Source organism: Sciurus carolinensis, chromosome 12 (genome assembly GCF_902686445.1).
Source record: "Sciurus carolinensis chromosome 12, mSciCar1.2, whole genome shotgun sequence".
NCBI lineage: Eukaryota > Metazoa > Chordata > Mammalia > Rodentia > Sciuridae > Sciurus > Sciurus carolinensis.
In genome coordinates, this window is record NC_062224.1 from 18535989 (window position 1) to 18559599 (window position 23611).

Sequence of the window (23611 nt, forward strand, 5' to 3'; positions counted from 1 at the left end):
TTTATTTCTGTCTGCCGTTTTTGGTAAGCTAAGTCTAGGAACTCATTTCCTCTGCCAGTTGTGGAGAATTCTCAGCTCCTGTGTTTTCAGATATTGCCACTTTTCTCTTCTGTCCTTCTGGAACTCTGCAGGGAGGCATGTTAGAGCTTCTTGCTGTATGCTCAGGTCTCTTCTCCTTTTCTGCCTCTTTTTCTGTCCTGTGTTGTATCATTTTCTCAGGTACATCTTCTTTTGCCAGTTCTCTTTGAGCTTTGTCTAATCTGATATGTTTGATTGACTACCCATTCAGTTTTATCAGCTATGTTTCTGTGGGTTCTAGTTAATTATTTTTCAAATTTATTCCTTTTATATTTTCAATCACTTAAAACTCCTGATTTTTGAGGGGTCATACTTTTTTTTTTTTTTTTTTTTTTTTTTTTTTTTTTGCTGTGCTGGGGATTGAACCCAGGGCCTTGTGCTTACAAGGCAAGCACTCTACCAACTGAGCTATCTGCCCAGCCCAAGGGTCATACTTTTGAGAAATAATTTATATAGACTGAAATTCACCCATTTTACTGTAGAGTTTGTCTTGACAAACATCCACTTGTGTAACCAGCACAAGTGTGAAGATGCAGAAGTGCTCAGTCACCTCCCTCATGACCCTCCCTGCACCCAGCCCTGTACTATTTTAAATTTTTAATTGATAATACATTCACATTGTTTAAAATCAAATCAATATATGGTATACAGTTTGCACCTTGCTTTCTTAACGTTTTAAAGAAACTGTCTCTTGGAGAGCTTTCCAGTTTTTTCGTTTTTATTTTTTGCAAATCTGAGGATCAAACCCAGGGCCTCATGAGTACTAGGCACATGCTTCACCACTGAGCTGCACTCCCCAGCCCTGCCATTTTCTTCCAGTGTCATAGTATTTCAGTTTTTGAATATACAGTATAGTGTGTTTAACCATTGATGAATGCATAGGACAACACAGGTTGTTTCTAATCTTTCATGAACTATACTGTGGTGAATAGCCCTATACACCTTATATCATATATGTGCATATTTATCTACGAGTATAAATTCCGTGAAGTGAGATATTGACTCAAAAGGCTAGATTATTTTAATTTTAATAGATTCTAGTTTTACCTTTCATAGAAATATTAAACAAAACCCCACCCAGAATTTATGACAGAACCTATGTTTCTTTAGAGCTTGGGAAATCCAACTTTTTAGAACTTTTTGAGTTGGGTTATTAAAAATGATATTTCAGTATAATTTCAATTTCTTTTTCTTATTGAATAGGAATGAAGTGTATTTTTTTATAAACTTAAGGGTCTTTTGTGAGAATTATCGCTTCGTGGTTTTTCCTATTTGTCTTTTTTATTTTCCTTAAACTATAAGACTTTTCCTTAAACTATTAGGCCTTTGTGATCATTACAGTTTGTTATTAGTTTTTTGCCATGAATATGATTAAATATGTTGTTCATTTATTTTATGATTTCTGAACTTTAGCCAAAAATTTAAAAAAGAAATTTTTTGTCTAGTTCTTTTGTGATTTCTTGTTTTACATTTAAACCTTTGATCTATTTGGGATTTCTCTGTTTGGTATGCAATATCAATCCAGCTCTGTCTCTTTCTAGATTTTTGCCAAGTTGTCCTAACACCAGTGTCTTTATTGTCCCTCAGGTTGATGATTAATCCCTATTATATTTGCAGACTCTCATCCATGTTGTTTCCTTTTGACTTTACAACTCTTCAGTGAGCTTGTTTTTTTTTATTGGTGAGCATCCCGAAGATCCTAAAGTTTGAATTTTTCATTTGCTTCTCCTATGATCCCTAAAACCTCACCAGAGAAAGACGTCATTACTTCCTCTTCCCATCATTAGCATTTTTTTCTTATGCTCTCTTTACAGGTCACAGCCCTCCGAGATCACTTCCAGGTCCTTAGTCCCTTCATCATGGCAGTCTCATCGACCTGTGTGCTACTAACACCTGTGTCCCGGGTTCCTAGGGGGAAAGCTGTCCCAAGGGTGCCAGCAGCTGTTTATACAGTGTTCTTGGCTTCTAGTTCCTGGGGAGTCCCCTTTGTCATAATCACACCTGTACATGTAAAGGGATAATTTTAACCTGAATTTCATCTAGCTTGGAGCAGAATGCTTTTAGAGTTAACTTAGCCCCCCACATTTATGGAGCTCACAGGTGTTTTACATTCTTAGCCAAAATAATCTGTTCCCAGAATGGCTTACCCTCCTGTAGCCTTTGCATGTGTTAGTTTTATTGTCCTTGTTGTTTTCCTCTTAAATGATCTGCTTTTCCTTCCATCCTCTCCTCTCTTCCCAGATCTTCATCACAATTATTCTTTAAATCCCAAGTTGCCTGGGAAAGTGTTTCTAGACAGGCTCTCCTATGCTCCTCTGTGGTCTCACAATACCCTGTTCTTGCCCCTGTCAGAGCAATAACCCCTGTATTGTAACCATTGGATGGTTTTCATGGGGGTTTTTTTTTTTGGCAGGAGGGGCTGGGATCTTGATCTAGGCTGAGCTCGTTGAAGGAATAGATCCTGTGTAATATTGATCTTTATAACTCAGTGTCTAGCACAGTGTCTGGTTCACAGATATTGAGTTGGGTCAGTGGTCATTTGTTGGTACTAAGAACACTAGTATGACTGCTCTTATCAGAATTACTGAAATAGAATTATTTTATCAGGATGTCTTATGCCTCAGATATTGATGAAAAACATGTCACCACTATAAAACCTAATCCTTATAGTTTCATGCCTGACTACAGCCAGTTTGATTTTATTATTTTGCACTAGAGGATTGGCTTCTGAATTCTAGAGCAAACCCTGCCAGCTAACAGTGGTGGTTTGTTTCTCAGTTTTGTTTTTTGTGGTGTGGCATATGTTAGTTCATAAAGCTCAATTCCTGTACTAACAGATGCAGTAGTGGGGTTTTGTTCCTTTTAATAATTAGGTGGTTTTATTTGTTATAAAAGTCAAATAGAGGAACTGGGGATTGTGGCTTAATGATAGAGCACTTGCCTTGCCTGCACAAGGTTCTGGGTTCTATCCCTTGCACAAAAAAAAAAAAAAAAAAATCCAGTAGAGAGGGTTTGGAGGTTAGAAAATATCAGAAAATATCCATTTTGTTAAAATACTGTATAGTAAAAAGTATATCAGTAATGGTGCGCCAAAACAAGCTGACATCATGTCAAGATGTTGATTGATAGCTGATATTATTTCACATGTCCAAGAATGTAGAAGTGGGTGTTGAACTGAAGTGAGCAAACAACTCAAGCAGCAAGATAATCTGCAGGATTTCCCCTGGGGATTATATAAAATCAGAACTTTACCCATGTGACATGTGGCAAAAATTTCTTATAGTTTTTCTGTGTCACTCACTAGAGGTTTCTGACATTTGAAGCAAGTGCTAGTGAGCTGTCTCATCTTTCTTATAATTTTGCTTTAATCCGGGTGAGAAACTGAGAGGTAATGCTGGCTCAGCAGTCTCACTCCTTAGGTGTGTCTGATTTTATACACACATATCTGGTCAAGGTGTAACAGCTGCACATTTATAGACAAAAACTAGTTATTATTAGCATGAAAACAGTGCAAATATATGAATGTGCCAGTGAGAAAACCAAGAGTAGCAAGATTAAAAACTTCAAGGACGTGGTTATCCATCCTGCAACCCTTATCTTAGTGGGCCTGGTTTCTGGGCAGGGTTGCCCGCTTTCCCCCTGTGAGCTCAGAGCTGGCCAGCTTCCACTCACATGCACCTGACGCTGGCCCAGGCAGTTCAGCCAGTCAGGTGCTCTTTCCCTGAGTCTCTTTTCTACCAGATTGCTCACTATATTCTCAAAATAGGAGAATTTCTCCTTTTTCTTTCAAAGGTTCATGTGTTTTTTAATCTCTTTTCATATGCTGTCAAGCTTTGTCACACTTAGAAACAAATACTCTGTTAACTTTTAAAGAAAGCAGTATATCCGTACTTCCTTTAGTATTTTCTTTTAAATTCACTCATAGCAGTTGCCCCCACCTTTTAGGTGCTCTGGGAGCCACCACCAGCTCCTGCCTGCCTCCTCACAGTGGCATTAAAGACACCCCAGAAAGCATTTTATTCATACCATGTATGGAAAGTGAACTTTTTTGTGAGATCTGCTTTGGATTTTTTTTTTTTTTTAATTATTTAAATAGAGCTTCTGGGGTTTTTTCTTTTTTTTTAGATGTTGAAGGACCTTTTTTTAAAAAAAATTCATTTATTTATCTGTGCTGCTGAGAATCAAACCCAGTGCCTCACACATGCAAGGCAAGCACTCTACCATTGAGCCACAACCTCAGTCCTCCTGCTTGGATTTTTGACTTAAGATTCTAATGTGACTTGAGGCAGGAATTGGAAGATAGGTCTCCATCAGGCCCTTCCTGAGTCCCTTGTCTTTGCAGTCACAGGCAACCTTTCCTTTAGATCTCTGTTTACTTTATTGAGACAAGTGGCCCTTTCTCTCAGATGGGACCTAGAGCACTTATATCCTTTGAAATAAGTTATAAGATTTGTAAGATTGTCTTTGATAAAATAAAATAAAAAATACCTTTCTAATAAGACAGTATTTTATACTTATTTATCTTTTGTCCGTACTACAGGGGAAGGTGTGGCTAATTGACTTCAATCCATTTGGTGAAGTCACAGATTCACTGCTGTTTACTTGGGAAGAACTGATATCTGGGAAAAACTTAAAAGGTGATTTTAGTGAAGGAGATGCTCAGGAGCAGGTAAGACTTTGTTTTTTAAGATATGAAGACAACCTTTTTAATCCACTGAATAATAACTCACTTACTCTTTAGACACATGGCATGTCAGTGACTTGGACCTTTGGGAAGTGCAGATTATAGCAGAGATTTACCAGTAGTTACTTGTTCATGGAGATGATCAAAGAAAGGTGTACATTGTGATCATTCATGTAACTGTTTCTTTTTTGCCATCCTGGGGATCAAACCCAAGGCCTTGTGTCTGCTAAGGCAAGTGCTCACCACTGAACTATACTCGGCCCCTTGTGCATTTAACTTTAAAGAGATAATGATCATCTGATGCATATTTTTCTAGTTCCTTTTCTCTTCCTTAGCTCTCTTCTATGCCCACCTGAAGAATCTTGACGCATCTGTTCCCTCCGACCTGAGCCCAGCTGCCGAAAGCTGATGGCGCACGCTCGCCCCTGTGCTCCTGCAAAGCAGCGCCTTTCTCACTCATGGCCTCCAGCTTTATGAGTCCCCCTGGTCAGCTTACTCTTCCGTGGTCCTCAGGGGGTAGACCGCACCTTCTCTCTGCTCCTCAGGTCTCCCATCTGTCTCTCCTCTCCTTCCTCTGGGCACGTCATTTCACTTTCTTTGTAGGAAAAGAGAACCAACTCAGGAGAATTCACCTGGTTGAATTGTCATCAGACCTACAACTTACCTGCCCCCCTCCAAGTCTGAACTTTTTGTCTGCTCAGCTCAGCACCCCCATCTCTTGTGCTATTTTTTCAGTTTCTCTCTGCCAACTCTTGTCCTTCAGGATCTAGCCATGTTCAGATATCTCCCACCTTAAAAAAAAAAAAAAAAAAAAAAAAGGAGCTTTCTTCAGCCATATCTGCTCACCCAGCCAGTCTCTCCTTTCTCCCACCTTCACAGCTATATTCTTTAAACAACAATTTCGTATTGCTTTTTTATGCATATAAAAGTAACGTGTGTTTTTTTTGTTTGTTTGTTTTTGAGACAGAGCCTCACTAAATTGCCAAGTCTGGAGACCTTAAAAAGGTTTATGTATATGTGTATATGCATGTTATATGCCAGAATATAAACAGTGGTTCTCAGGTGGTAGGATTATAGATGAGTTTATAATTTTCTTTTAAACACATACATATAGCTGGGTACAGTGGCAGGGGCCTATAATCCCAGCAACTTGGGAAGCTGAGGCAGGAGAATTGCAAGTTTGAAGCAGCCAGTAGTATAATTTAGTATTATCTAGTGAACATTGTATATCTTTTAAAAATATAGTTGAAGTGTTACATAATCATTTAAGAAAACCGAATTAGAGGCAGGAATTGGAATCCTGCGTTGGAGGCCGCCATCCTCACCACTTCAGCAAGTGTTTCCTGGGCTTTTTTTGGTATGAATATGCACATGCACTTTTGCATGGGTAGGAACACACCAGTTGCCCTCCCGCTGCCCCAGAACTTGCTCTTCTTAGCCCACTCAGTGGTTATGTATCTGCACAGCAGGGTTCCTTGGATGCTGGTCCCCCTGTCACCTGTTGGTGTCCACACTCCTCAGCCCTCTTTCAGTAGCTTCTGCCCTATCAGCAGAACTTTTACCGGAAGGGGCCTTAGTAGTTTGTTGGGAATTGCTGTCCTTCTCTTCCTGAACGATGTGACAGTACTAACACAGTGCCCTCTGCCTTGTTCTCACACTGCTTTTTCCCTGGCTTCTGGACCACATGCTGTCCTCCTCCATCTCTTTCTGCTTTTTTGGTTGCTTCTGCACCTTCACTGGAAAATCTTTTGCCCATCTGTCCAACATTTCCTTTCATCATTACTCTGTCCTGGACCCTCTTTGACCGTTTCTCTGGCTCTGAGTCAGTTCCATATTTGGAATTTTGCCATACTGTTGAAATTGCTTATTGATTTGCCCATGTCTTACATTAGACTCTAAGTTTCTGAGAATAGGGATAGTGTCTCTTCTATTCTCGATGCATCTGCAGGACTTACCACAATGTCAGGTACTATTAATGTTGACCATTTAAAAATGAAGGAGTTTGGTCAGGCACAGTGGCACATGCCTATAATTCCAGCAACCCAGTTGGCTGAGACAGGAGACTTGCAAGTTCAAAGCCAGCCTCGGCAACTCAGTAAGGCCCTAAGCAACTTAGCAAGATGCTGTATCAAAATAAAAAAATTTTTAAAGGGCTGGGGATGTGGCTTAGTGGTTGAGTCACAGGTGTTATTTTTAAGTATGAGGGTCACTGTTATTGGATACAGACAATAATTGTGTAAGATTAACTCTGATCCGAATTTTTTATTTATTTCTTCTGAATGGTAGAGATTAAGGGTTGACAAAAATGGAAGCAGCAAGTGATTCCTGGCTCCTCCCAGATTCTCTCCTCTTCCTCGGTCTTTGTCATGTTCAGTCCAAAGAGACCTGGTCTTCCCTCTGTTCTGCAGAGCAGAGCCACAAAACCCTACTTTGGGTTGAGGTCTTTGCACTAGTTGTTTCCACTGCCTCCAAAGCCTGCTCTGCTCCCAGACTCACAAGGCTGCTTTTACCACCCTGTCCACTTCTCAGCAAGCTCCTTCCTGACCACTCCTCTAAAGTAGACCAGTTGTTATCCTCTTAGTACATCACCCTGGTTCTTGGTTTCCATAGCACTTTTTATTATCTCAATGGTCTTGATAATTTGTTTGCTTTCTCTTATCTGTCTTCCAATCTTGTTTACCAGTTTGTTTCCTATACCTAGAACAAGTCTAGCACATAGTAAATGTTTTAGCTGCCAGCTGATTGATCTGTCTGTCTTAAGATACGGCTAGGGCTCCATGGTTCTGATCCCCTCACATTCCCAACTTGTCCTCATCTGCTGGAAACCATTAATCCCCACCTAGGTATATGCCATCAAGAAGCCAAACCCAAGGCCTCCTGTCTCTGAAATATTTTTGGTATGAGACAGCATGTAAATATTATATGCAAGACTCTAAGCAAGTACAGTAAGAAATGCATATGAGGATTTTTTAAGTATGATACTTGATTTTTTACATAGTCGATGAGAGATATACAAATAAGTCCAATGATCTAAGGTGAGTAAAAAAGTGACATGAAATTCAAACTTATTTGTCCTCATTATTAATTATTCTCTAAAATAGTACTTCCTAACTGTGCACCTATAGGAAATAATATTTATAAGTATTCTGGTCTATATGAGATTGTTTGAGGCCAGAGATGACTGACTATAGGTCTTGGCCCATGAGGAATCAAGAGATCTATAATCTACTGCAGCATACAGAGGGTACACTCTGATAGTATTTAGGGAGGGGCCTAGTGCTCCATCAGACACTGTTTTCAGATACCTTATTTATTTTCTAGTGAATATGTGTAATTATTTTAGAATCTTGATGCTTTCTTCTACTTTAGAATCTTATTTTCTTTCTTATCTAGTAGAGAACATGAAATTAAAATTTATGTGCTAGCCATTTCTAATTTGGAGAATAGATAATACAGACTTTCCTTTTTAAAATTTTTTCTTCATAAAGGATTCTCCAGCTTTTCGTTGCACAAACAGTGAAGTTACAGTACAGCCAAGCCCCTATCTGAGCTACCGATTGCCCAAGGACTTTGTAGACCTCTCCACTGGGGAAGATGCTCACAAACTAATAGATTTTCTTAAGCTGGTAAAGTATATGTTTTTATTTTGGTAAAGTATATGCATTTATTTTGCTGTTCATCTTTTCACATGGGCTTTAATTTGATGATTATCAATATAAGGATCAGAATTTCTAAATTAGATCATTTTGCAATGAAATATGAGTGAAGGAATGATTTATTAGAATGATAGAAAATGTTTTCATGGTATGCATACTTTTTGAAAAATGTTCATAATACTTCTAATTGTAAAGTATGTCATAATACTTCTAACTGTAAAGTATGTATGTTGTCACAGGGTTACAAGATGTGTGTGCTGTGGATACTCAAGGGGGAATATTTGTATTTCCAAGTTTGTTTCCGTATGGGAGTATGTATACATAGGAAAGAAAAAGAAGAGGACAGTTAACCGAGGAGGGAGAGTGACAAACTAGCTTATTGAATTAGTTAAAGCATATTTTTCTGTGAAAAATTTCAATGACAGTTTTTGTTAAGACCTTTGGAAAATTAGACTTGCTGACAGAAACAATGATCTTGGCTGAGGAAATATCCCAATCAGAAGAATATGATTTTTCAGTGTATTCTTGGTTTCCTTTGACAGAAAAGAAATCAGCAAGAGGATGACTGAGAGCTAGTTCAAGACCAAGTTAAAGAGGAATCCATGTCTATTCAGGAGGCTGCTCAAAGGCCACAACTTCCCAGTGACCCTAAAGGGTGGGGCAGGAGTGGGCAATGTGGAAATTGGCAGCTTTTTATATTCATGTATATTCACCTGGAGAGAAATGGAGGAACTTTGCTATTTGTAAAAATAACATAATAAATAAATCTTAAACATAGGAAACCATACTGTTCTGATAATAAAGTAACTTTCTATGAAATTCTTTATTCTTCTGGCATGGTCTATTTAGATTTATCTGTATTTCTTATGCTGCCTCTTTTTTTTTTTTTTTTTTTTTAATGAGATGGGGGTCTCTGTTATCAGGCTGACCTTGTGATACTCCTGCTTCAACCTGCTGAGTCTCTGGGATTTTAGGCATGTGCCACTGTGCTGGGCTTGTGCTGCTACTTTCATACCTGTTAAGAAGATGGACACAGTTATGTTTATTATATAGGAATGGATTATTTCTTAATCATTACTTTCCATTTAAAAAATATAATCTCAGCCAGGTGCAGTGGCCTATGCTTGTAATCCCAGTGACTTGGGAGGTTGAGGCAGGAGGATCACCAAGTTCAAGACCAGCCGTGGGCAACTTTTAGCAAGACCCTTCACAACTTATCAAAACCCTGTCTCAAAATAAAATAAAAAAGGCTGGGGATGTAGGTCAGTGGCAGAGCACCCTTGGGTTCAATACCCAGTACTGCAAAAAAGTAAAAATAAAAAATAGAACCTTATAGTACAATAGAAAATATTTTTTCAAACTTGAGGAATTTCATATAATTTTCCTTTGAGTTTAACTTCAGTTTGGGTATAGCTACAAGAGTAGAGACTTCTCAAACTACTAAATAACCATTAGATTTTCAGTATGTTACAGCTACCCTAAGATGTATTGGTAAAACTACCACAGATTTAATTATAATTTTGGCTATCTGAAAAAATATATTGGAATTTTAGGGGAGGTAGAGTCTTTTTTTTTTTTTTAGGTTACCATTTTAGTAATTATTCTCCAGTACTCTAAATAATGATGATGATAATATCAATAATATCTACTTTACTGAGGACTTACTGTCTGCTAAGAGAATGTGAAGAATATCGACATTTCAGTCTTGCAGGGTTTCTATCTAATGTCCTATCAAGGACTACTGTACTCATTGCAGGTGCGTTTCTCAATGCGTCAGAACATAAATAGACTTGGTAGGGCTATTGCTCAGTGGTAGTTTGCTTGCCTCGTGTGGTGAGGCCCAGGGTTCCATCCTCAGGTTTGGAAAAAAACAGTTTTGCTGCTGTCTATAGGAAGACAGACAAAAGTGGAGCAGTTTCCTCTTTCTGTGCATTTAAGACAAATTATATGTAAAGATGAAAAATAGTTTCTTTTTGAGTTATCTCAAACCATAGTTTTTTGTACTTAACACTTGATCTTTGGATTTAGTATATCAAATGCCTTTCAGAGACCAGATGTTTAGGATATAGGTACTTCAAAAATATTTCTGTATTTTTAAACTGCTCATGGGCATTAATCCATGGCAAAAGGAATTACTATCATGAATCGATTTAATTTTAGCTGTGAGAGCTGACTTTGTCAAGATGGTACTTTACCAGAGTGAGAACAACAATTGTAAATGCAATTGATGTCACTGGTAAACATTCAGACTACATAGAATAAAAAGACTTAAGCAAAATCTGGCAGATAATTAATAAATGGTACATTTCTTAATATAAACTCATTAAACTTCTGCATTAATTTTCTTGAGAAAATTTTGGAGCTCAACTCTCTCCGTACTTTAAAACTGTGTTTTTGGTACATTGTTTCCTCAGTCAATTTAAATTTAGTTGATGATCCTGATGTTAGTATTAAGTTAATAATTACATTAGAACAATATGCAGGAAATACTCCTCTAAATTCAAATTTCATTTCTGCCTGCCTGAAGATTAGTTTTGAATGGTCTTCTAATTTTATCGGTATTAATCGTTCTCTTTGAAGTGTTGGGTTTGGGCTTGAATCTAGAAAATGAATGAATATGTGATTCCTGGAATCCTGCCTTCTGAAGAGAAAACAGTGCTGTTGACTTTGAAGGTAGAACGTGTTAACTGTGCGCTGCAGGTGGTGGCATGCCATGTGGGCCTCCTGAATGCAGCAGGCTTGGCCGAAGTTCTAGTCTCAAAGTCTCATTTTGATCTTATCTTAGGAGTTCGTAAGTTTTTCCACTCAACCATTTCTCTTTTTAGTGACTGAGGGGATTATGTCCATTAACCATACGTGACCGAGTTTATTGGCTTCAGTTTTCAGCTTCAAGTTTTCTTACCTACTAAGTGGGAGATTAATACTCACGAGGTCGTGCTTTTGTTAAATGAGATAGCCCATGCAGAGCTTTTGATACAGTACCTGACAACAGTAAGCGCCCATCACATGGTCGTCGGTGTTCTCATTCTGCTTTGCATATCTCTGTATTAAGGGCAAACTCCTTTTAACGGAACCAAGAGAATTTTGAGTGGTAAGGGACTTCAGAGATCATTCAGCCATTTCCTCTCCCTCCTCACCTGCCAATTCCTCTTTTCCTGTGCTTTTTTTTTTTTTTTTTTTTTTTTTTAATGAGAAAACTGCTACCCAGAGGTATTAAGACTTGTTCAAAACCTTGGTTATAGCAGAATGGGGGCCAAAAGAGAACTTCTGGTCTAATGTTTTTCTCTAAGGGTTTCTAGTCTAATTTTTTTTTATAGATAAGTTTTAATCAGAACCAATTCTTATTTTAATAGAATTTTCAAAAACATTATTTTAAAAATGAGTGTAAGTACAAATTTATTGCATATTTCCATGAGTAAAGGAATCAAAGAAAGAAGGAGGTATTAAGTACAGAGAAATTAAGTGAAGACAGTCGCTAAGCTATGTAGCCAACCTAGGTGCCCTTCAACAGATGAATGGATAAAGAAAATGTGTGTGTGTGTGTGTGTGTGTGTGTGTGTGTATGTGTGTGTATATATACCATATGGTATACACACACACATACACACACACACACACACACACACACACACACAATGGAATACTACTCAGCCTTAAAGAATGACTTTGAAAATTGCTGTTAAGTAGATGGATCTGGAGACTAGCATGTTAAGTGAAATAAGCCAATCCTGAAATACCAAAGGTTGAATGTTTTCTCTGATATGTGGAAGCTAACACACAATAAGGGGTGGGAGGGGATTTTAATAAAAAGTTCAGTGAATTAGACAAAGGGGAATGAAGGGACGAGAAGAGGGATGGGAAAAGGAAAGACGGAATGAATTTGACATAACTTTCCTATACACATATGAATATACCACAGTAAATCTCGACATCGTGCACATCCACAAGAAATTAATTTAAAAAAATAACTATGGGTAAATGGCAGAAAGATCAGAAGAGAGAAGGGCGCAGGGAGTGTGGGAGAGGGGAGAGGAGGGGAAGAATCGCTGGGGGGACTGAATTACAACAAGATATATTCCATACTTTTGTAATTCTGTCAAAATGGATTCTATTGTCATGTATAATTAAAAAGAACCAATAAAAAAAGACATTAAGTGAAATATCTGTCTTGGGAAGACTAATGCAGTTTCATGTTTCTAAACTAACCACCCATGCACAGTGCAGGTATATTATGTTCACACATTAAGAGGCTTGAGAAATACTAATATAAGACAGTAGCAAAAGAAAAAGTAGTTGAAAAAATAGCTACAAACTTTATTATGGGGTTGGGCAATGGCTGGCCTTTGTTTCCCAAAGAAAATGCATTTGTATGTGTGCATTTTTTAATCAAGGAAATCTAAAATTAAAACCTCATAGGGACTGGAATGTAGCACAGAAGTAAAGTGCATACTTAGCATGCATGAGGTGCTGGGTGCTGGCTGTCCCCGGCGTGCACACATGCATACACACATTTCTAAATACATAAAGACTTCAAAAAACTAACCGAGCTGGTACGTGTGCTGTCACAGCTGCTCATTCATTCAGCCAGTATTTATTTACTGACCCAGCACCTCAGGGCTGCGTGTGCCTCCTGAGTGTTCCCAGCTTCATCCAACAATGAAAACAAGTAAATAGTAGGAATTGTGACAAACAGGGAATACTAGAGAAGAGAGGTGCAGACGTCTGTCTACCTTGAGGACAGGAGGAACTTGTGGGGAGGCAGCAGTTAAGCTGAGAATGAAAAACCAGCCACAGGAAGAGGGGCTTGTACTCCATAGAGATGACAGCCCCAAGGAGAAAAAGGCCCTGGGCAGAGTTGCAGCGACTCAGAGGAAGCTGCAGTAAGTGAGGGAAGAAAGGGGCAGGGCTCTGGTCACACCAGGCCATTTGCCCAGTGTCCTGTGCTGGGATTTCATCCTACAGTGTTACAAGGAGCCATGGGAGGGCTAAATAAAGGAGAGATGTAATCTGATTTATGTTTTTATAATGTGATTCTGGTTTCTACTTGGAAAGCAGAGCAATGGGTTGGGCAGTGATAATGGTGGCTTTCACTATAGTGATGGCAGTTGTGATGAGTGCGGGGGAGAGACTGGAGATAGAGTTGACAGGGATGGTGACAGGATATTGGGTGCTGTGGCTTGGATGTGGTTTGTCCCCACCAAAACTCATACTGAAACTTGATTCCAATGTGACAGTGTTGAAAGATGGGCCCTTGAGAGGGATGGATATCTTTCTCAAGGGACTAGAGTATTTCTCACTTGAATGGATTAGTTCTTAGAGAATGGGTTTTTATAAAGCAGGTCAGCTCTGTTCACTGTCTCTATTCCATGTGCTCCAGCTTGTCCATCCCTTTTTCCACCGTGTTATGATGGAGCATGAGGTCTTTATGAGATATCTCCACTTTATCTTGAACTTCCTAGGCTTCAGAACAATAAGCTCAAACAAACCTTTTTTTTTTTTTTAATTTAATAATAAATACTTGGGCATTCAGTTATAACCACAGAAAATGAGCTAAGACATATGATGCAAAGGACGAGGAATCAGGACTAATACTAAGGTTTCTGATTAGAACTAGCTGTTCTATGTCATTTTCTTAAAGATGGGAAAGATTAAATAAAAGGAACCAGTTAGGAAAGATCTTGGATAAGAAAAAGAAAGAAAGAAAAAGAATAGTAGGAGTTCGAGGGACAGGGCAAGGTAAATTGAGAAAGAAAACCAGAGGATGTCTTCATGTTCAACTATGTGGGATACCATTAAGAAACTGAATAAGATGACAAAAACTGTTGTTCTTCCATGTTGTGAGTAGAATCGTCAACCTCAGTAACTATCAGGAAGAGATTCTCCAAAGAAAGGCATGTACGTATGTGGGAAGAGCCAGTGTAGCAGTGGGAAGGTTCATGCCCTGGGAAACGGTGTTCAAGGTAGGACATTTTTAAAGGCAAAATGAGGAGAATTACTTAACATAATTTGAAATGACAGCCCTCGGCCACAGGGATCAGTGACGAGGGTGGCAGTGGTCCAGGGTGAGAGATCATTGCTGGCGGATGTCCTTGCGGAAGTGTTCCTGTGTGAGGTTGCAGAGGCCTTGTACAAGGTCAGGTTCTGGCGCCCCTATGATGATCACTGTAGTCAGGCTCTCGTGAGAACCCCGCCTTCAGACCTCCCAGCCTTACGTTTTTGTCGTGATTAAGGTTGACACAAGCGACTCCATTTTGATTCTGACAATGTTCCCATAATCTTTTAATTTGTCAAAAGCCCTCATGAAGATGTTTAATGTGAATTTGAACTGTTCTGATTTTTTATGTGTGAAGTACAATTCTCTCTTCATACAACAAAATGTGTTAATGTTTAGCAATGGAATAATTTTGAGATTCACTCATAGATCATTGTTTGATTTTGTTCAAACCTCAGTGTGAGCTCAAAATGATGAAAATTGTGTTTTCTGTATCACTGATTTTCTTGCCTATTTGAGACCATGCTATAAATATGTGGAGTTCTTAGGTGGGATAATCTCACTACTTATTTCAGGATTTTTAATCAAGCAGTGACTTAAACTGAATTTCTCCTAGTTGCAAGTGGCCAGCTCCACCTTCCCCCTTTCTCAAAAGAACTATGTACAAAAATGTCAACAGCGATTTTGGAACAAGAAAAGCTGGGAAGCTGATCACCCATTCATAACATATATACAGTCACTGGGAAACTGTATAAAAGAGTAGCGCGAAGATAAAAGACGGTGATTCTTACTATTTTGAGGAGAAAAGGAGACTTTGAGCATCTGGTGAAGGGGCTGGCTTTCCTCAGAACAACTTTACCTGCAATTTCAGGGACCATAGAACTCAGATGAAGAGTGAAGAACAAAGTAGGAAGACTTGGAATCTCCCTGTGGCATCTAAGATGGACTTCGGTTATTCCATCCCGAGAGTCATTGCCTTTCACCCTTCAAGTCTCCGCCCACCCGTTTCCCCTTCAGTGAGTGGGTTGGTCCATTCTAGTTGCACTTGGCCTTCCTGGAGGCAGCCCCAGAGTGCGCACCCTGTCCTACACTCCATGGGCACGTCTCTGTCATCCTGGTCCTGCAGTTTAGTGACAGTGCTCACAGCTCCCTGCGCGCTACATCAGGTGCCCCAGTCAAGCTATTGGCTTCATGGGGTCCCTTCCACCCTTGTATCCTTAGTCTGATTGCACTCTGACTCAACGAATCGCTGACCTCTCATTGTATTTTGAGGAAAACAGGGACGAACCTGAAAAAGCAATTGAAAATGTAAAAGCTTTTCTTTTTATACCTTTATGTAATTAGTTTATTTATTTTTATGTGGTGCTGAGGATCAAACCCAGTACCTCACACAGGCTAGGCGAGCGCTCTACCACTGAGCCACAACCCCAGCCCCCTGAAACTGCGAAAGCTTATTGCCATCGGGGTGGATACTCTTGTCTCTTGCTCTCCTCCACCCTGGGGTGTGATCATGATGCGGTGATGTGGTGGCTGGGTAGGAGCATCAGGAGCAGTGACATATTTTGGAATTGCCAACTTGTTTTTGAACGTTAGGTTGCTACATTTGTTTCCTTTGATTTCTCCTTTTACTGATTCTTTGATTCCCTTAGTTTAAGTTTTTGAAAGTCCTGGACTAGTAAGAGGCAGTAGCCCTTGACCCTGAGGAGGTTTATAATCTGATGGTCAAACAGCAGGGACACAGCCACATGTGAAGAATGTCTAAGAAAAGATGTGGACACACGAGGTAGCCAAGTAGCAGCACATGAAGATGGACTTTGATTCATAAATAGCTGGTTTTATAAGATGTTGACAGTGAAATTTTATAAATTAGAAGTTGACTTAATAAAATGTATTGAGCTTATGAGAAAAGAATTCTAGAATATAAAAACAAATCCTCCATTATGTTCCATGGTGCAGATAGCCATCCACGTGATCAGTTCTAAGTGTGATTTGTTTAACCATTTTTCTTTCATGCCACTCAGCTCCAGAGACACAGGCACGACTCAGAAGTGAGGAAGTGTTAAAGGACTTGCACTTTGTATTGTAATGGACAAAAGTCCCAGGGTGACAGGAGAAGAAAGTCTTTATTTAGTGACCAAAGAACAGAGAAGAGGAAGCTTTGTTCACAAATCCGGCTTCTCTACTTCAGGGGGTTGAGAGATTACAGACACAGATGCACACAGGATTAATGAGGGAGAGACAGACTGGTAAAGGGGAGGAATATTGGTCTTTTTTGGAAAGATCTCTACAGTAATTCGGGTACCTCCTCTTTTTGTTTCTTTTGTGGTCTGGTGTTTCTGGTCATGGCAGGTGGGAGGTGTCTTCAGCCTTAAGTGAGGAGGGAGAGGGACTAGGCAGTCCAGGTCAAGTCAACCTTTTATTAGAGTTCTGGACAAAGCATTTCTCAAGTGATCAACCATCTACACACAGAGCTGAGCAGATTCTGACCCAAAGGTTAAGGCAACAGAAGAGGCAGACGCAGCATGAAGGCAGAGAGGCCAAGCATTTCCAGTCACCCATTAGACGTCTGCAGGCCCAAGTGAAGAGTCGGGGTTTTTAGCAGAAGTGGCCTTCAGGTACCTGAAGAGTAACCCCGGCGACCATTATCATCAGAGCCCACACAGCAGAGGTGGGATCTGCAGCCAGGCTGGTGGGGGACTAGTGATGTAGATCTCTAGTGATGTGACCGGCAGCTAAGCCAGTGGTTGCCCAGCTGTGTGAGCTCCAGAGTGAGAGCAAGTGATTTATTTTTTTAATATATACATTTTTATTTATTTTATTTATTTATTTGCTGAGCACCCAGGGCCTGGTGCTCGTGAGCGAGCAAGCACTCTACCAACTGAGCTATATCCCCAGCCCCAATATATATTTTTAGTTTTTGGTGGACACCATACCTTTATTTCATTTTTATGTGGTGCTGAGGATCGAACCCAAGGCCTCAGACATGCTAGGCGAGCTCGCTACCACTGAGCCACAACCCCAGCTCCAGAATGAGTGATTTTTAAGTCATCTAAGAGCAAGTGAAGGTAGAGGGTTTATTTAGGGCTTTCCTCCATCACACTCAGTTCCTAATTTGGACAGATGTGGTTATTGGTTGTGCTTGGGACAATCGGGGCAAGAGAATTCTTTGTGGGGAACTAAATTCTGAAATACAGTGACCTGTGTGCGAGGCTGTGGAAGGATTTTGGCCCCCACCTTCACGTCTGGCCTTTGCATGAGTTCCAGATGCCTGTCTGCTAAGAGTTCAGCCAACAATGTGCAGAGGGGAGTGGGGGAGGGGTGGGCAGTGGGGTGGGAAGGACGGTGAATGAGATGGACATTAATACCCTGTATACATGTTTGACTGCACTACTGATGTGACAGCACCATGCACAGCAGAGGAGTGAGAAGTTATGCCTCGTTTGTGTACAGTGTGTCAAAATGCATTCTACTGTTATGTATAGCCAATTAGAACAAATTTAAATTTTTTTAAAAAAAAAAGTTCAGTCAGCAGTTCCTCTGAGCAGCTACAGGCTCATCTTTTGATAGTATGATTTCTTAAGCAAGCGTCAGCCAGTCCTTAATCTCACTGAGTTCTTTCCACCCATCACAGCAAAACACTGGGCTAAGAGGTGCGGTTCATTATTTACCTCCCTCCCCAGCCTCAAGTAAGGACGTCGAGGTGGGGCAGAGGGCGAGATAAGATACACAGTTATTTGTATGTATGCACACATTTTACAAAAGTTAGATTCAAGTTAATTTGCTCTGCAATGCAGTGACCCCTGAATTTGGAAGAAGGAAGAAGGCATGCACAGAACATGACGTGAGAGTCATCCCAAGATGCTCTGCCACAGCTGGAGGGATGCATGGCAACAACCCCATCCCCTGGGAACCTCAGTACATCACAAAGTCAGAAATAGGAAGCAGAGCCAGGTCCAAGCCAAGTGTCTCGCCAGGTTGTCATCCCGAGTCAGGACACGCACTCGGCAAGTTGCGGGTCTTCTCTTTTTCTTCTTTCTCACTTTCTTGCCCCCACGGCCTTTCCCTCCTTTCCTTCATAAGAAGTCATCTGGTTCAGCCACAGTTTATGAGCAGGGCCCGTTGTGAAGGTCTGAGGAATAAGACAGGATCATACCCAGTGTTGTGCTTTTATTCTTATCTGGGAAAAACTGGCAGCTTATTCTTTAATGTCTGCACATCTCCTCAAAGATGAAAAGTGTTGCATTAACGTCAAGTGACATTATCGCTTTTAGGTGTATTTGTTTTCTGTCTGGTAAAAGGCGTGTATCTTCATTCAATGAAAGCCCAAGTATCCAAAGCCAGAATTTATTTCTGTTTCTCTCACATTCAAGAGAAGCAGAACCTCCTGTATATGTACTGGTAATGCTGACAGTATTATACTTCCTGATGGTGGGAAGGGGTATTTTTGTTTGTTTGTTTGTTTGTTTGTTTTGTGGTCCTGACAGGGTCTTGAGCATGCTAGGCACCACTGAGCTACATCCCCAGCTTCCTTAGTAGTTTGCACTTATTTATTTATGTATTTATGTTTGTGGTACTGGGGATCAAACCAAGGGGCGCTCTACAACTCAGCTATTTCTCCAGCCCTTTTTATTTTTATTTCGTTTTGAGACAGGGCTTCACTAAATTGCTGAGGCTGGTCTCTAACTTGCTATCCTCCTGCATCAGCCTCCCGAGTTACTGGGATTATAGGCCTGTACCTCTGTACCAGCCCCCTGAGCATTTTTTTTTTTTTTCAATGTTCACTCAAAGAAAGAAGACATTGGGTAAAGGCACACGAAAGGAGGTTTGGAGACGAATATTCAGATACTCTTAACCTAACCCTAAGGGAATTTATAGTTGGAAAAATAAACGGAACAGGAAGGGCTACTACAGACAAAGTTTTGTCCCTTGCAGAAGGATCAATGAGCTAGAAGGAGACAGTAGAAGAATATCAGATGGCTGCTTCCCATCCCCATTGCTTGTGAAGTACTTGTCTTCTTTGAAATCAACATTGAGAATTTCTGGAATCAAGAGCCTTAGAAAAGGAGAGACTAGATCCCCAAGAAATGAGATGCTCCTTCTTGGATTCTGAATGCAAGAATGCAACCCAAACTGAGAAAACTTGAATCATGGGAAGAAATGTGGCCAATCAGTTAAGAAGATACAGTTGTGAGCAACAGAACTAACTGATTTACCACAGCAAAAGGAACATCTTGGAAGGATAAGAGGCACCTCAGAGAATTAAAGCTGAGCAAGTAAGCCACAAAGAGAACAGAAAAACTTCAGACACCATGGGTGGTATACAGGGCTCCCTTACAGAGAGATTCTGGCTTCTGTACTGATGTTATTGTGTCAAGATTCAGATGTTGAGGAGAGAGGGTGGGATTGGCCCCATTTAGATCAAGGAGCAATTGACTGCTGGTTTGAGCAATGTGGCCAGCGGTTCTCTAGAAATTAAGAGAAGGAGGCAGCCAGAAGGCGTTATGCCTCAGGAAGATCTCGGCAGAAGAGGGTTAATATAAGGCCTGAGGACTGGTGTTCAAATAGAGGCTTGAAACCCCAGTGAGTGTGGAGCAGAGCAAGACTGTGTGCCCTAAGAAAGGGGAAGTTCCCCACAGGAAAACTGAGGAACTGTTACTAGAAAAGAGGACAAATGCACCACTGAAACAACTGTCCATTACATGGTGAGAGCCGTGGAGAACGAGAATGCCGGATGGAGAAGTTCCAGAAATGCTAACCAACCCTTTCTAGATTCCCGAACCTCCGCTTAGAGGACCCAGCCGTGCTACTCGCCTCTCTGGTGTTTCTGCCTATTTTCTGTCACGTTCAGGTTCAGATCTGGACGTCTACTTAGGTATGCCGATTTTACCCCACTTAACTCTAGCCAAAGTGCACAGAGCAGTTGTTAGGAACTAGACTTTGAGTTAAATGTGAGCAAGTGAAATGTTAGTCCTGGCTGAAGAATGTTGAAATCTTATGAGCTTATGAGCTGGCCAAATTCATTCTCTCTACACCAATAACTTTTTGTTGTTGTTCAAAGTATTCCCTGACCTTGAAGCCTTAAAATCATTTGCAACTTGACCTCTTCCTTATTCTCCCCTATTTATTTACTGATCAGCTTATCAGCTTAGCAAGTCCAGCCAATCCTTCCTCCCCAGTGTTTTCTCCAGCCACTTCTGCATTTCTGTCCCAGTGCCACCATATGTCAAAACCCTCAAACTTACTTGTCTGTGGTAACTGACTAGCTGAGCCTGCTCGCCTGGTTTCTAGCTTCCTTCCGTCTTTCCTCTGTATGTACAGATTCCTAAACCCACTGTTGTTTCAAACTCGCTTTCCACCACCTCTGAAGCACCCTCAGCTCCAGGTGCTCAGTCTCTGGTCCTTCAAATGCACCATGTTATTCTTGCTTTGATGCCCTACTCATGTCTTCCTGCTTACCTGGACTGTCCTCCTGTACCTCATCTGTCCACTTAAAGCCGCAGTTCTCACCCTAGTTGTCTATTCTAATCACCTGGAGAGTTTTTAAAAATATATCAGTGGATATATTTTTGAAAGGATCTGTCCAGTACAATTAAACTGAAATCTCTGGGACCCAGAAGTTTCAAAAGTCCCCCAGGTATGTCTAGTGTCTTGCTCAGGTTTAGAACCATTATTTAAATATCCGGCCTCATGCAAATTCCTCTAAATTTCTCCTGCGATTGAGCCCCAACCCCCTACAGACACCGCACCTTCAATGCCCTTCCTTCTTTGAACTTCTAGAGAACCAAAGTCCACCTTGTCCAAAGTAGCAGCTATTTGTCTACTTTATTGTCTTATTTTGTGGTTGTCTGTGGTATTTAGTTTACATTACAAGCTGGAGGGAAGGAATAAAAGGCTTAGAAGATGAGCGAGCTCTTCCAGGTAATGAAATACAAACTAGGTGGAGGTACATCCAAAAATATTCCAGATGACTGTGAGTGAGTGGAGAATAAAATGTTATGCAACCCATTGTTTCCCCTTAAAGTTCATGTCCTCTCTCTCTCTCCTTCTCTCTCTCTCCCTCTCTGTCTCTCTCTCTCTCATGTACCATAGCCTCACACATGCTGTGGGGACACTGAACTTTACCTCCAGCCCTATGACATTCATACATTGAAGCTCTAATTCCCAGAGCCTCGGCATGTGACTGTATTAAGAAAGGGGGGCTTTAAGGAGGTGGTCAAGAAGAGACTGTTAGGGCGGGTCCTAATCCTGTGTGACTGTTGGCTGTGTAAAAGGATCATAAAGAGAAATGCCCGGGCTGCCCGTGCACAGCGGCAATGCCGAGTCAGAACAGAGCGAGAAGACACATCTGCCAACCAAGGACAGAGGCCTCAGAAACCAGCCCTGCTCACACTTTGATCTTGGACTTCCAGCCTCCAGAACTGTGAGAAAATAAATTCTCTTGTTTAAGCCACCCAATCTGAGGTATTTTGTTAATGCCCTAGCAATTAATACATAAAGATCTGGACAAATTAAAACTATGAATTTAACCAAAAGAGCCAAAATCATACAATCTGTAAGCTGTCAGATGCCACTCACTAACAGAATCAGGAACCACTGTAAAGAGAATCAGGAACCACTTTAAGATTGTCTACACTGAAGTCTGAGTGTAACAATTTTAAAGGACGAGGGTGGATTGACCTACCATATAGCTTGACTTATACAGGTCCCTTTTGTTACGGAGTGCACAGGAATTACAAACCACCATGCATATTGAGCCAAACTGAAAGGGAAAAAATGATTCTTTAATGAACACGGCAGGCAAGCGGTGGCTGGGAGCAGACTAACGCCTCAAAGAACTCCCAGCACCTGAATTTTGGAAGTACAGAGTTTATAAAGGCAAAACCCACAAAACTCACAAGAACAGCTGAGGTACTGGAGGTCAGAAAGACCCTGTTGAGACAGGTATTTTGATTACATGAGAGAATTGTTTTGATTACACTTTTCTGTGTCATCAGGGCCATAGTCAGGGACGCAGGAAGGTCCTACTGTACTGTCAACATAGACGCAGCTTCAGGAGGCTGCAAAGAAAACATTAGAAGCAAGCAGACAGTGGAGCCAGGTCAGAACAAAATGGCCTTACTTTGGTTCTTTTCCATTTCACCTTCCATGGCCCTTATGAGGGACCTTAATGATGGGAACACATGGCCCTGTCTTCATCAGGTCACTTGGAAAAGAAAGATTAGACCTCTAAGAAAGTTAAGACCAATTTGACAAAAGTGTGTTGGGGTTTTCCAGAGAAACAGAAACAGGGTGTGTGTGTGTGTGGTGGTCATTGTTCCATAGCAATAGAAAACTAATACAGAACTTACTTACTAAATCTTGGGACGTTAGAACAGGAGTCCACTATTGAAAGCTCCAAGTTTTTGTACTCCCAAAAGTTAGCATTACTTCCTATACCAGAGGATAAATCTAAAATTGGAAACATGAATCTCTTATGTAAAGAACCAGTATAAAAAATACTAATAAGTTTTAGAAGGATTTCTATAAATTCATGGATGATTTTTTTTTTTTTTTAATTAGGGGTTATTCTATACCTACTTACAAAATTGACTTGAAAAGTCCGGGGTTGTGGCTCCGTGGCAGAGCCCTTGCCTAGCGTGTGTGAGGCCTTGCATTCTCTTCCAGCATCACACACACAAAGTAATGATTTTACAAAGATGAATTTAGGTGATTTACAAGATGTGTTTGAAGACAGATAAAAAGACAAATTGGGTGTGGTGACACATGCCCATAATCCAGATACACTGGAGGCTGAGACAAGAGGGTCACAAGTTCCAGGCCAGCCTGGGTAACTTTTGGAGACCCTGTTTCAAAATAAAAATAAAAAGGGCTGGGGATGTGGCTCAGTGGTATAGCGTCCCTGTGTTCAATCTCAATACCACCCCCCCCCCAAAAAAATAAACATTTTTAGCCAAGATTTTTGCATAATTTACTCCTCGTAAATTATTTATTTATGAGGATTTATTACTTATTTCTTTTTTCAGTACTAGATATTAAACTGAGGACCACTCTGCCACTGAGCTACATCCCTAGCATCTTTTTATTTTTAATCTTGAGACAGTCTCACTAAATCACTGAGGCTGACCTCAAACTTGTGATCCTCCTGCCTCAGCCTCCAAGTAGCTGGGATTATAGGTATGTACCACTGCCCCTGCCCTTGTC

The 23611-nt window shown here is 40.5% G+C and overlaps 1 protein-coding gene across 1 annotated transcript in view; it reads left to right on the forward strand.

The window, feature by feature from the left end:
- The window catches only part of Cdc123 (cell division cycle 123), a 52059-nt gene extending 42856 nt beyond the window's left edge, over positions 1 to 9203 (forward strand). The window contains exons 11-13 of the mRNA XM_047521402.1: positions 4619 to 4747; positions 8251 to 8388; positions 8961 to 9203. Of these exons, the coding sequence (XP_047377358.1) occupies positions 4619 to 4747; positions 8251 to 8388; positions 8961 to 8987 (294 nt within the window). The 3' untranslated portion in view covers positions 8988 to 9203. The remainder of the gene's footprint in view (positions 1 to 4618; positions 4748 to 8250; positions 8389 to 8960) is intronic.
- The last annotated feature ends 14408 nt before the right edge of the window (positions 9204 to 23611 follow it).